The sequence below is a fragment of the Henckelia pumila genome, chromosome 4 (assembly GCF_033568475.1).
Source record: "Henckelia pumila isolate YLH828 chromosome 4, ASM3356847v2, whole genome shotgun sequence".
Classification (NCBI taxonomy): Eukaryota; Viridiplantae; Streptophyta; class Magnoliopsida; order Lamiales; family Gesneriaceae; genus Henckelia; species Henckelia pumila.
The window spans coordinates 140,246,951-140,261,585 of record NC_133123.1 but is presented as its reverse complement, the minus strand read 5'-3'; the positions used below and the strand labels follow the sequence as shown (position 1 = coordinate 140,261,585).

The window sequence follows — 14,635 nt, the reverse complement described above, 5'->3', positions numbered from 1 at the left end:
CCCTTAGTGACGGTGGTCCAAATACACCCGATTGCAAATTGCAATTGCATCTCCTGTACCAAGGTCAATCCTGTCATTCGACAAAATTTATTATCATTTCTTCAACAATTGTTTTTTGAGAATTATTTCTTCAACATTTTTGTTTATGTAACATTGGAAGTCCACCCATGATATATAGCTCGTCTGTCATTAAAGTTTTCAAATACATGATGAGAGTTTGTTTTAAGACTCAATTGTAACAAATATCTTACCTAATTCCAAAGAAATAATAAAAATGGAGCCTCATGTTTCAATTCATGTTCTATTAATCATTGTTTTTCAACACAATGTCGTATCATAAAAATTAACTTGTGAGATCGTCTTACAAATTAGTTATGTGAGACAAAACTTTTATTCGATCCGAAATCAAGAAAAAATATCATTTTTTATAACAAAAGTATTACTTTTCAATTTATATATTTTTTAGTGATAAATATTTATGAGATTATTTCAGAGGACATCTATCTATCTATCTTGTACAAGATGATTAAGGTTATAATATTAATTTTTTTTACCAACTATACGAAGAGCCTAAATAAAAAACCATCAGTTATTTTATATTTTTGTTAATTATTATCTATTTTATATGCTATATATTCCTTTCTTCCAAATCATAAAAACACTTTAAATACTGTTTACTAAAAAAATATAAAGAGAGGGTGATGTGTGGGAGCTTTCCTACGTCTTCTCTAGCAAGCGACTGAAAATACTTTCACCACTTCCATGGGACCCCACACCACACCCCATTCCTCCACCACTTTTTTCCTCTCTACAAAACCCGCTCAACAAACACCGAACCAACTGCATTCTCAATCCCAGATCCTCTTTTTTCCTCATTCAATCGCAAATCCACCGTTTTTGTTGGAGCCGCATTGCTGCAAGTGAACAATACTGACCAGTAGCTCGTAAGTGGTCTGAATTTGGCGCATACACAAGAAAAAGACATGCATGGGTTGCGTTTGTCTGATTGCCTTTTACATTTTTTTTTGCCTCCCCTGGGTTTTTGCTGATTTTAACCCTGAGTGGAAGGATACATTATTCAGAGGCTGGTTCCTTTTTCTTGGGTTCGCTTTGTTTTCTGTGCCGTGGAAAGCAATATTTTTCGTTCTTATATTTTAATTACAATAATTCTTTCTTTTTTTTTGCCCCTTATAAGACTTATGGGCTTCTCTTTTTCCGCTGCCACTGCATCTTATTTGCCTCCTTTTACCACATTTGTTGGGAGTTTGCTTCTGGGTTTGTGTTTTATCTGATTTTCAGCTGGACAGTTGTAGATATGGTTCTGTTTCGTTTTCTTGTGAATCCAAATCTTTGCTGATTTGTATTAAGTTGTTGTTGTCTTAATTGATTCCGTTTTTAGCTAACTGCATTATTCATTCAGGATGCATGTATATCTGTAGCATTTTGTTATTGTCCGTCCTTTACCACGAAATAAAATCTGATAGGAAAATATGTTTTTCTTCGTATTGTTGATCTATTTATGTATAGTTCTTGGTTTTGTGAGATTTTTTTATTTTTATTTTTAAAATTGTTGTTTGATATCGAGGATATGGCATTTTTAACTATTACATGTAACTGAGGTTTGACGCAAGAAAGTAGTTGCATCTTTTGATTACTTTTATTGGAATAAAGTTTAATAGCTGAAACTATTTTTCACGCCACTGAAATCGTATCCCAGTCGTTTCCTTGTAATGATGTGCCACTCCAATTTAGACCAAATTTCAGCTACAGAGTAATGAGACTTGTTTCCCGTTTAGATCTACCTCAGTGGCTTGTGGCTGAAACTAAACTCCGATTTTGATTTTTTCTGGTGGCATATCTTTTTTTTTTTGGTCCACGGTACATTTTTTTTTTTCGAGTAATATTTTTAATCAACAGTATTTGTTTCTTGCTTTCATGGATTCCACAGTTTGTAGTACAGAATATGTATTGAAGATTTGACAACGTTCTCTGTTATTTAGTCTGGCCGTCCAGTTATCTCCGGTTAATATTACCCTTAGGATCCCGAAATGTTCATCCTTCGCAGGTCCAAGCTTGTTAGTCGTTAATGGTCTTTTATACTTTTTGGATTTCACATATCAATTGTATTATATCTATTATTTGGATGCTTATCGTTGGTTGCAAGATGTTAATGGGCAGAAGTTGTGTTATAAAAAGAAAGTTTACTCCTACTTTCAATTGACTCTTTCCAACTTGTTCATGGGAAATTTGTTGACTTCGTCTCATGACTAATCATCTTAATTTAAGTGCATGTCCTGCATGAATATGCGTGACATGCTTAAACTAAGTTGTGGTTCATAGGCATTTTTGGCAGATGATGTTGGTTTGGTTGGCCATTGCTAATTTCTTGGACTTGTTTAGATAGTGGGAGCTTTCAAGAATCCATCTTCTCTTGGTAATCAGTTACATATTTGGATTGAGAAAGTTAGCAGCATTGTGGAGTCAGAAAACTTGAGATGGCATCTTTAGTTTAATGCTTCAATAGATCTCCATAAAGTTAGCAGCATTGTGGAGTCACAAACACTTGAGATGGCATCTAGTTTAGTTTTTCCATAGATATCCATAAACACGATGTTGAGTCAAAAAAATGTTTAAATGTCTTGTCTGGAAACATCTATGTTTCGTGATTCAATCGGCGTGGTAAAATGAATTGTTATTAGATGCTAGATGAACATGATGTGGTTTGTTCCCTGGGACCTGTACTTCTATTCCATGTTGTTTGTCATTGCCAGTTAACCTTTCTCTGCATTTCTCCATTCAAGTAATTTAGATCTTGACCTTCTTTTAACTTTTTGTTCTTACAACTTATTTGTATCGACAGCCTACGATGGATAAAAGAAGTTGGCCCTGGAAGAAAAAGTCATCTGAAAAGCTAGCAGCTGAAAAAACAGCAACAGACTCTTCAGCCGTGCCTTCAGATGTAGGTGCAACTCAAATCAATAATGTTGATCCATATCCTTGTAGTCGATTATTTTTTTTTTTAAAAAATACACTCAAATTAACAAGGTTGATCCATATTTGTGTGGCTGATTATTTATTTGAAGTACAATCTTTTGCTCGTTGGAATTGCAACGTGTATTGAATTTCTAACCGGAGGGATCAGTTACTGGTATTCTCAAAGAGTGTTTCTGACGGTCTCCATTTCTTGGTGTGAACAATTCATTTTTCTACAGCTTAAAAGTTGTGTAGATTAAATTGTATAATAGAAATCTATCGTATTTCATCCTCACCCCTGATTCATTTCTATAAAATATGGATTGCCTGAATAATTTCCTTAAGTCTTAACCCAGTTCTTCGTACTCTTTTTTCCCTACTAGTAATTTATTTATTTTCTTTATTTTTTTATTTTTTACAACAAATTAGAAGCTACAATTCATTTTTTGATGCGATTTCCGATAAGTTGTTAGTTTTCCATCCCCTCCTAGAATTGTTGCAAACATTTAGTGTTTACTTCGTCTGTATCTGATATACATCGTGTTGTTGGTAACCAACAGGATAAACAAGACAACAATAAAAAGCTGAAGTATGTGCAACTATCGATTGAATCATACACCCATCTAACTGGGTTGGAAGATCAAGTGAAGTCTCTTGAGGGAGAAGTGAAGGCCTTAGATGATGAAGTGAAGGCACTAAATGAAAAGTTATCTGATGCTCATACTGAAATTACCGATAAAGAGAACCTTGTGAAACAACACGTCAAAGTTGCTGAAGAGGCTGTCTCAGGTATCAGCTAAACTTCCTTTTCCTTTAAGAAAACAGAAGATCGTGGAATTAATCACCAACAACTATTTGAACAGGTTGGGAAAAGGCTGAGGCAGAAGCTGCAACTCTGAAAAATCATCTGGAATCTGTTACTTTGCTAAAGCTCACTGCAGAAGATCGGGCAACCCATTTGGATGGGGCTCTTAAGGAGTGCATGAGACAAATACGAAATTTGAAGGAAGAACATGAGAAAAAATTGAATGAAGTTGTTTTGAGCAAAGCAAAGCTGTTTGACAAGATGAAGCTTGAGTTTGAAGCTAAAATAGCTAATTTGGACCAAGAGTTATTGACCTCTGCTGCAGAAAATGCTGCATTATCGAGATCTTTGCAGGAGCGTTCTAACATTTTAATCAAGCTAAGTGAAGAAAAGTCGCAAGCTGTAAATGAGATAGAAATTTTGAAGAGCAAAATTGAGTCCTGTGAAAAAGAGGTGCATTCGCTCAAGTATGAAATCCATATTGCTAGGAAAGAAGTGGAAATTCGCAGTGAGGAAAAGAACATGAGTTTGCGATCTGCTGAAGTAGCGAACAAGCAGCATCTGGAAGGAGTAAAGAAAATTGCTAAGCTTGAAGCAGAGTGTCAAAGATTACGAGGCCTTGTTCGGAAGAAATTACCTGGTCCGGCTGCCGTAGCTCAAATGAAACTTGAAGTCGAAAGCTTGGGGAGAGATATTGGGGAATCTCCCGTAAGGAGGTCTCCAGTGAAGTCTCATTCTCCACATTTGTCCCAACTGCCTGAATTTTCATTTGACAACGCACGGATGTATCAGAAAGAAAATGAGTTGCTCACAGAACGCCTACTAGTAATGGAGGAAGAGACGAAAATGTTGAAGGAAGCATTATCGAAGCGCAACAGTGAATTGCAAGCCTCTAGGAGTTTCTGTGCTCAGACGAGCAGCAAACTTCAGTGTTTAGAAGCCCAACTGCCACATAATGGTGAACAGAAGAGTAGACCAAGATCGAATGCTCAGGCCCCATCCGAAAGTTTGTTTGACAAAAAAAGTAGTAATCCATGGAGTTTCACCTCCATGTCTGAAGAGGGAAACGACGACATTGTTAGTTGTTCTGATTCGTGGGCTCCGTTGTCAACTAAACAATGTCATCTCGAGAAGGCAAAGGATGCCGGAGGTTCATACGAGTCTGAAAACACAAATCACCTGGACCTTATGGATGACTTTTTGGAGATGGAGAAAATTGCCTGCCTGCCAGCTGAATCTCAATGTGGAGAACAATTTGTAGCGCAAGCTCTGCTGTCTCCTAAAGATGATGCCACTTTAGCAAATTCTCAACTACAGGCAGACCCACTGATCTTTGTGAAGCTTCAATCCCAAATACATACAGTACTTGAATCAATGCACAAACAAAATGACATGGAAAAGGTTGTTGAGAATGTTAGATGTATAATGCAGGATATGCTTGACACTTTGCATCGCAAGTCGGTGAGTGGTCTTTCTACTGCGGAAGGTAACTCATGTATCAACACCATTCAAACTGCAAATCAACAATTAGAAAGGGCTCTTTCTCAAATTTATGACTTTGTTATAATTCTTGGTAATGAGTCTAAGGTTGTTCCGGGAACATCTCCTGATGGAGGACTGAATCAGAAACTTGACAGCTTCTCTGCCAAGTATGGTGAAGCTATAAGCAGTGAGATTAATCTCAATGATTTTGTACTCGATGTATCTCATGTGTTAAATAGAGCGAGTGAGCTGCGCTTCAATATCCTGGGGTTGAAAAATAATGAAGTGGAAACCGGCAGTTCTGATTGTATTGACAAGATTGCGTTACCGGAGAACAAGGCTGCAGCAAACTCATCAGGAGAGAGGTATCCAAATGGCAGTGGTAACTTCTCTGATTCCACATCTGATCCTGATGTCCCACATGATGGGAATCTTGTTCCGACCTCTGAATCAACCGCCAAATCATGGAAATGCTCGTTCGAGGAGTTTCAACAGTTGAAGTTCGACAAGGATAGTCTTGCTGTGGATCTTGCTGAATGCAAAGAAAACTTTGAAAGCACGAAATCTCAGTTGCTGGAAACAGAACGGCAACTATCTGAGATTAAGTCAAATTTTTCATTAGCTCAAAAGACGAATAGCTTGGCTGAGACTCAGCTCAAGTGCATGGCTGAGTCATACAAATCACTCGAAACACGGGCAGAGGAATTACAAACTGAAGTTGATCTCCTCCAAGAGAAAATAGAAAGTTTGGATATTGAGCTCCAAGAGGAGAAAAAAAGTCATCAAGATGCACTAGCGAAATGCATAGATCTTCAGGAGCAGCTGCAAAGGTAACTTTTGTTTTCTTCTCCTCATGATACGATTCAGATTACTTGATTTTACACCAGCTGAAAACGATATTTCTTGCCTTATTTTGTAGAGCTTGATCTCAAAGTTAAAAAAGATTTTTCTTTTATAAGTTTCTATTTTTATGTCAAAGTTCTTTTCCTGATTTTTTTTTTAAATCTATCTTGTCTTTAAATATTTTTTAGCGTAAGATGGCATTGTTACATTGCAAGGTCTTAATTTATCTGTCGTCCTGACTCCTGGTCTCTATTGACTTCATGCATGTTCCATTTCAGGATCAAAAGTTTTCCATCAACTGATAATGGTGACAAGACTAGCCAGGTTAGGCTTATACCATGTTGTTTTCCAATTATTAGAGGAATACTTTTCCAATTTTTAACGTTGTATCCCTCCCGTATTAAATTCAAGTGATGTTATCTGATTTAATTGAGTCTCGCATGATTGTTGTTAAAAATTCTTGCATAACTGCTCGGCCAAAAGTACTTCATATGTGTTGTACAATTTTAATTATCTCATTTCATTTGCTTCCTTCATCAATTATCCAACCTCAGGAGAAGGATTTGGCTGCAGCAGCAGAAAAGTTAGCAGAGTGTCAAGAAACAATATTTCTTCTTGGTAAGCAGTTGCAATCATTCCGTCCCCCGGCGGAGATTGCCAGTCCAGTCAGAGATGAGAGGTCTCAAAAGTTTGAAGTCTCAAAGGACGACGAACCATCCATAAGCGGTGTGAATTTGCTAGCAACCGAAATGGATACTGTTTCTTCTTCCACTAATACTCGTAACACGGGCAAAGAGTCCCCCTTGGATCAATTCACCAACACGTTTAATCCATCAGACTCTGAAGCTAGCAACCCCACAAGGTCTCCAATCAACACGGTGCATTCAAAACATCGGCCCTCAAGATCCTCTACCCCTACACCAGAGAAACAAGGTCGCGTGTTTAGCAGATTCTTTTCGTCAAAAGAAAAAAATGGCCGCTAAGGCTTAATCGGTAATATCTGTTGCTGCTACATCTCCTCCTACACAGTCCAGTTAGCGGGTACGTAATAGAAGTTGAAAAAGATTTGAAACACCCTTGTAATTTGTTGAAGGGTAACAGTGGGATGCTTGACACCAATAATGTGTAGCTGATGCCGTTTTTACCGTTAGTATTGTAGCCGGTTTTTACCCCTATATATGTTATTATTGTACATATAAATGATTAAAATGACTCGACACGACTTTGTCCTAATTGTGTTTGGTGTCAAAGTACGAGAGATTATTTTGAATCTGGCTAAATTTGCAAAACAGTTGGTTTCTTGAAACTTTTACCCCTCGAATGCAAAAGATTAGCAAAAATGAGTTTCTTTTTTCAAGCAAAATTAATTAATTTTAACTCGACAGTTGACGGTGGAGTAGTCAAAACATGTGATATGTATAGTTTCAAGGGCAATTTGCCCAAAAATATCCAAACGCAAACACGTTTTGCTTTGGGCTCCCTAGTCATAAAATGTGGTACAATATCATATATCATGTGGTACAAAATCATATAAAATGTGGTACAAATTAACAAAAATTGTGGTACAAAAAAGTGGCTAAGAAGTGCAGAACAAAACATGTTTGCATTGAAAATTTTTCAGCAATTTACCATAGTTTCAACACCCATTTGTCAACATGCATATATGATATATGAGAGGAGCATGAATAATGTAATATATATTACGTCTATAAGTTTTGATACAATGAGCATTTATTTGTGGATTTTTACGTGAGGAGCATGTATGTCTCCTAATTAATATACGTCAAAATTACCCAGAACCCCAGTAGAGCCTACTTTTCCAAGGCTACAAGAGGAGGCAAAGCATTGGTAAGGAAAATTGCTGTTTGGTTTCAAATAATTAATAATTTTTGGAACTATATGTGTTTTTAACAATTCTCTTGGTTTTCTTACTTTCTTTCTTTTTTTTTTTTTTTTTTTTTTATTTTAAAAGAAACTATTCTCTTGGTTTCTACCATTCAGTGTTAACGTTAAATTGTCACGTGACCTAATAAATTTGTCCGGAAATGTGTTTTTATCCCACGTGAAAAATTGGCCCATATGTTGGCAAACTCAATAGTAGTACTTTTCATGTTGCGTGCCTACAATTCCAAAATTAGGTGCGACGTCACGGTCTTTAAGTTGTAGGAATTTTATTTTTTTGGCATCACATGGAAAAATATAGATTAATTTTTTTTTAAAAAGAGTTCAAATATATATTTTAAAACAAGTGAGACACTCTTAAATAAAATATATGAACGTTAACGTGTTCAAAATTATATAATGTAAATCATCAACATAGAAAATGAAATATAAAACCAAGAGATTAAAATTTTCCTGATATATGCACCATTTTTTCTATTTTCCATTAATAACATGAGAATTCGTAGTCATTATCCTTTGAGATGCATTCGGTAAATTCAATATATAGTAGCTTACAAACTACGTACGGTACTCAATTATAAACCTGAATAAGACTTTGTTAAAATATTTATTTTTAACATACCCCATAAAAAGCTCCTCACAATTTTTTTTTAAAACCAGAATATTATAACCTAAAAATATTAATACAACAATAAATGTGCCCCGCATGTAAATTTTTTGAAAAAAATACTTGAATATATGAATGAAAAGTTAAGTACAAATATTTTTGGAGGAATAATGGTAGATATACACTTTAGGTTGTATCCAATATTGACATTCTCATTTTCAAAAATAAAAAATAAAAAATATAAGTAGATTCAAGGATATATTTGTAATTTATTACATAAAATATAAGGCTAAATCTGTTCCAGAAATTTTCAATTTGGAAAATAGAAAATCCACAAAAATTTCATAATTTATGTATTATTATGAAGGATGAAATGGATGCGGATCGACTACGTGGCGAAGGGACAACAGCCTGTACAACATCGTACCCTATTTGAACTTAAAAGGCTCATTTGCAGCATCCACCGTTCGTTGGCCCGGGCCTCACATAATTTGTGTGTGGGGCCCGGGCCAATGAATGGCCCAGATCCACTGGGTGAATTTCACTCAGTGAATCATAGAAGCACCCAACTTAAAAGCTCAATTTCTTTTATTAAATACTATTAACTATTAAGCCCACATGATGAAAAGTTTTAGTTGTACTTACCACAATCTAAAAGGAATATATATATATCAAATATGTTTATTTTTTTGAGTGATTTTTCTGTTATTTATATCGTCAAATTTCAGTTTTATTTTCTTATTTTTGTTTTGTTTTTTTTTGTAATTTTAGTTTTTTTTTTCGACTTAAAGTTGACGCCGTACGTCACGTACCTGATGACATTGTCATGCACACCTATCACTTCAAATGAAAATAAATAAAATTGAAAAAATTCATAAGATAGTTGAATAACTAAGACAAAAAAATTAATAATATAGAGAACCAAAATCGTAAGAATTAATATGTTACCAAAAATACATATTGTTTCTCATTTTTAATTTGACATTGTTTGATTTGATGTATTATTAATCTATGTATAACTTTTTTCAATCAATTTTGCTTTATTTTCGTCATATTATTTATTTATTTATTGATTAATAATTTTACATCAATTTAATCAAATAAATTATAATCTATCCGTCAAATCAAATAATGTATTAACTAATTTTTCTTATTTATTTTTAATTTACATTATATTATTTATCAATGAATTACTTATCATATCACTCAAACCAAACAGTGCCAAAAATTCACAATTATCCCAATCAATTTCCCGGCATCTCGCCTTTTCGCATGCAGCCACCAGACAAACTATTGTGTGATGCGTATTGAAAGGCACTTAGTTAATTAGTTGTGTTGTATGAGCAAACATCTTCTTACACAATTTAGGAAAATAAATACTAAAACTAGTTTGGAGTAATGGGTGTGAAATTCGTAACTTTTAATTTCTTACATAATGTACATCCCACCACATGATATGTTCTGCACACTAAATTTAAATTGTCCACCACGTAGCTAGCGTTACTTTCCAGCTAGCGTACATTTCCCCAACCGTAAAATTACAAGAAAAATTAAGAACCTTTTATGATATATTGGATATATGCTCAGAATTTATTGTATTTTACTCTCTATTTTATTTTATTGAAAATATTCAAGTGGAGAAGAAAAAGTTCCGATCCGGAGAGAGGAGAGACTCGAACACGAGCCTCCGACGTCTACAAAATGACATCAATGGCGTCACTTGGGCTAATGCCCTCCGGCTATTTTGATTTACTCTCCATAATAGTGATGAATAGTATTTGGCATATATTGTAAAAAAAATATATAAAGACTATTCGTTAAAAATAATTCACAAATCAAAAGTGACTGACGACGTTAAATTTTCAATATTTTTCTAGCATAGCAATTAATTATACGAAAAACTAGACCGAAATGAGAACCTCAATCTTTCCAAATCAGATATTAATGTATAATTGTTTTATATCAGATAAAATTATATTTTTACATACACAAAATTAATCAGATTGATTGATTGAGTTTTATGTGTGGTACCATTGTCTGATCAAACGGATTAAAAATGATTTTACAATCAATTATATTAGAATGACTCCCATACTAGTAATTGTTACAAGAGCTCATTGTACAATCACGTTTCGTAGATCCAAAGCTTGAACATATCTGTATTTTATAAATTGTTATTTCATTTTATTTATTTTTTTATAACAAAACTTATATATACATGAACATTTAAAAAATGAAAAATTGTTTTTTAGGTTATGTATGTTTGTCACTTTACGATTTTGGTCCTCCATATTTTCAGATTTCAGTTTTAGTCCGCTATATTTATTTTTTTTGGCAATTTTAGTAATTTTTCCGATGTGTCACTGATGTGGCATCGATATAGTACTGATGTGGAGCTGTCGTGTATAGTACCACGTAAGCATTTTCGAAGAAAAAATACTGAAATTACAAGAAAAATTAAAACATGCAGTGCTAATTAAAACTGAAATATGAAAACATAAATGACCGAAATCTCAAAGTGACAAACATATATGACCAAAATTGCATTTTCCCGGCCCTTAAAAAAAATAATTGAGGGGGGCTTCTATGTCGTCATTTTAAGTTAATAAAAAAAAAACTGTAAAATAAAACAGAAAGATTTGTTGGAACTTTGGAAGAATTTGACGAAGTGATATATACTTCGTCCATCAATATCACCAAGTAAATAATAAAAATGAGCTGGACAAATTCGAAATCGCTCATAACTTTTGTCTCCAAGGAATACAAACACATAATCTGCAATCGGGTTTATAATTCAATACAGCTACGTCTCTTATTATAATTTTCCCCAACATTTTTTGTCATTATTTAATCTCTCAACACGTTTCTTCCAAAATAACATCCGCCGGTAATCAAGCAATTAGGTGATCGCTCTTGTTGACCCGTCTTCGTGCGAATAACGAGGAATTAGTTGATTACACATTTTTGTTTCGTCCAATATTTGACTCAAATTAGAAAGTAGAGAGAAATCGATGATAATCTAGAATAAAGCAACGTTAATTGACTTCATGTCTGGCTAATTAATTGAACCTGGTACTTATGTCACAAGATTCATGCATGGTTTGTTCTCCACTTGACAAAAAGAGTTATGTATAAAGCTTATAAGTTTGCGTAATGAATTTCATGCAAGGATATATATATATATAAATATCTGCCAAGTAGACTAGTCTTGTTATGTAGTTAGATGGATAATTTCAAAGATGTTACGTTAGGGATGTCCGGTTGGTACACAAAATTTATGAAACAAATCAAATCGATGTTTCACATATTTGCTTATCACTGCGTCGAAAATAACAGAAACTTTTAACAAACATTTATGAGGAAACTAGCTATACATGTAACACCGGTTTCCCGAAAAATGTTTCCTTTATCTAACAAAAATATTTAAGATAAATATAATATTAAATTGATTAAACTTGTCAATATTATTATTGTTCACCACCAAATGCATGCATGCACTCATCTTTCTAATTTATTCACTGATCAACGTTAGCTGCAAAATTATTAAATAACATCTCTCGTGTTGTTTCTCATTTTTGTAGCTAGCTATATATGAAATATTTTCTGCCAAAAAAAAAAACCAAAATAAAAATTTTATCAAAAATTTTATATATAAACAAGAATATATATTATCTAGCTAGTTTCAATAAAACTATTAAATTTTATTTAAGTAGGTTTGTTATTGAATCCGACAAACAAAATTGACCGTAAAACGATATCCTATGAGTTTTTGTGTATCTGTACGTAAATGAAAGAAGACTATTTGTATCTCCAAAATCAAATAAAATAAGATCACATTTGTTGGTGAATTTTATATAATAGAACGTTAGAAATAAGATTGAATTTTTCGAAATAATATAATATGGGATGCTGTTAATTTTCTTCGGTAATAAAAAAATATGGTGATGGTGGTGTTTCGGGATTAATATATATAGTCCTACTCCTACTCCTAGTCCTACGGATGGAAGGACCACTTTTATACTTTTGGAGATCCCACTCCATTTACGACTTATCCAAGTGCCAACCTATATATGCGTATGCACGATGTTCTACTTTAAATCGAGTGTACGTGAGGTTTACGCGTATATCAAATAAACGATGGATGCTGCTACAGTTCGACGCACGTATGATAAATGGTAAATGAAGGAATATAAAAGTTGACGACTTATTAGAACCTTATCGGTAAACGCATGCGAGCGAGCGAGCGAGCGAGCAAGTCACGTCTAGTATAATTAATTACACATGCATTGGTGATCAAGATGATGTAAATGGCACTTTCGATGTAAAAATGGAGTGGTACGGAAAAGCGCGTTATGCTAAATTTGTCAAAAGGAATCTTTCTGTCCAATCCATCCAATATTGTCATAATTCGGAGACCGAGTACAACAATTAATTAATTAAGTTATCTAGTTTGGTCAAAACTTTGGTCAATTAAACAAAAATCCCCAAGATCAAAGGTTCTATTTGATACTAATCAGAATTATGAATTCATTCATTAAATATCCGTTTACTATAATAATTATATATGCCTAATCTATAAAATATAATATTTCCATTTCATGAAAATAAAAAATTCTACCTAAGCGAAGAGATCAAAGACTCGAAAACCTCTTCTTCACAGGGAAGAGTGAGCCCCATGTTGTGCTCAAACCCGAACTCTTCCTCTGCAAGCTGCAGCAGATTTTGGAACTCGGCTCTGTTCAAGAACGAAATCGGGACTATATATCTGCTTCTGTTATCCCCTACATACACCACGAAATGCCCTTTCGGCACATCCAATGGTAGCCCTTCTTCGGTTTCCAACCCATGCTTCTTCGCCATGTTGGAACATCGCTTCACTATCTGTTTGATCACTGCTTTTTGCGAGAGTTTGCTTGAATTCTTGATTCCCATTTCTCGTTAATTATATGTATGTGTGAATCTCTAATGAGTTGTGGAATATTTTATATAATAATTCGATGGAGAAGAATGAAAGTCATTATGCTATATATATAATGGGGGGAATATTCTATATTTATTTATTTATTTATAAGTTAAAAAGGGCATGTGGTATTGTGGGGGCAAAGAAGAAGGCACAGGTGTTTTTGGGCTATGTGTATTTAGGCTTCGTTACATTTTTTTGGGGGAGCCAAAGTCATCTGGTTTAATAATTTTTGTAGCTTTCGATCAGGACATTTGGGTCCCTCGATCTTTTGGTTAATTTTAATTACTCCTCTTTCTTCTTTCCCATCTCAGGTAATTAAACTGAATTTGATCCCGCAAAAGGTTGAATTACTAACATTTGATTTGATCATGAAATACATGTATCGATGATAGGAAATACAACCTTTTTTTTAAAAAAAAAAATCATCGTGTCTGAAATGTCTGATTATATGTCCTCAACAATTAGGCTCTACTGATATGATATGAATTCATGATTGGTATATATATTAAGTAAAAAATTGTGGCGACAGGATCATCGTGTTGGAAAAATACATACATACATATAATATATATATATACATATATATTACATCTTTCGTTTAATTGAAAAAAGTTAATTACTAAAAATGCTCAAGCTATTTGTCGGTCATTACTTGCCTACTATTACATGAAATTGTTCTCGATGAATTAAATCGTGACCATCATGTCGTGTCGAGACATAAATTCGACAAATCACCTAACATTGAATTTGTTTGCATGTGTATGTGTGTATATATGACAACTCGTAAACATGAAAATGAATCGTCAAGTGAGTAGGAAGTGCGCCTGTTTGTTATCATCAATGTTAGTGTAACGTTGTTACAATTTACAAATGCGTACGTACGTGGTACGTACGTACGTAGACGCTTCATGAACATAGGTTTTTATACATAAAAATCCTTAGTACGTACCAACATTTATTCACTTGTTAGTTGTTACACAACTTTTATATATAATATACAAGCATATATATAGTATATATATATATATATATGTACGGAGTAATACTACTTTGATACCCA

The 14,635-nt window shown here is 33.9% G+C and overlaps 2 protein-coding genes across 8 annotated transcripts; one reads left to right on the top strand and one right to left on the bottom strand.

The window, feature by feature from the left end:
• Positions 1 to 713: 713 nt before the first annotated feature.
• LOC140864272 (filament-like plant protein 4) lies at positions 714 to 7,312 on the top strand. Of its 7 annotated transcripts, none has more exons than XM_073268348.1 (6): positions 714 to 944; positions 2,861 to 2,959; positions 3,534 to 3,762; positions 3,837 to 6,090; positions 6,382 to 6,427; positions 6,658 to 7,312. In XM_073268348.1, exons 2-6 carry the CDS (start codon positions 2,867 to 2,869, stop codon positions 7,084 to 7,086), a joined length of 3,051 nt encoding a protein of 1,016 aa, XP_073124449.1. In that variant the 5' UTR covers positions 714 to 944; positions 2,861 to 2,866; the 3' UTR covers positions 7,087 to 7,312. The 7 variants fall into 7 exon arrangements, with proteins under 7 accessions (XP_073124449.1, XP_073124454.1, XP_073124450.1 ...); XM_073268353.1 differs by lacking the exon at positions 714 to 944 and adding an exon at positions 984 to 1,103; XM_073268349.1 differs by lacking the exon at positions 714 to 944 and adding an exon at positions 1,137 to 1,275.
• Positions 7,313 to 13,175: 5,863 nt separating this feature from the next.
• LOC140866604 (protein SMALL AUXIN UP-REGULATED RNA 51-like) lies at positions 13,176 to 13,671 on the bottom strand. The gene has a single exon (XM_073271631.1). The coding sequence runs from the start codon at positions 13,542 to 13,544 to the stop codon at positions 13,227 to 13,229; it is 318 nt and encodes a 105-aa protein (XP_073127732.1). The 5' UTR covers positions 13,545 to 13,671; the 3' UTR covers positions 13,176 to 13,226.
• Between the last annotated feature and the right edge of the window lie 964 nt (positions 13,672 to 14,635).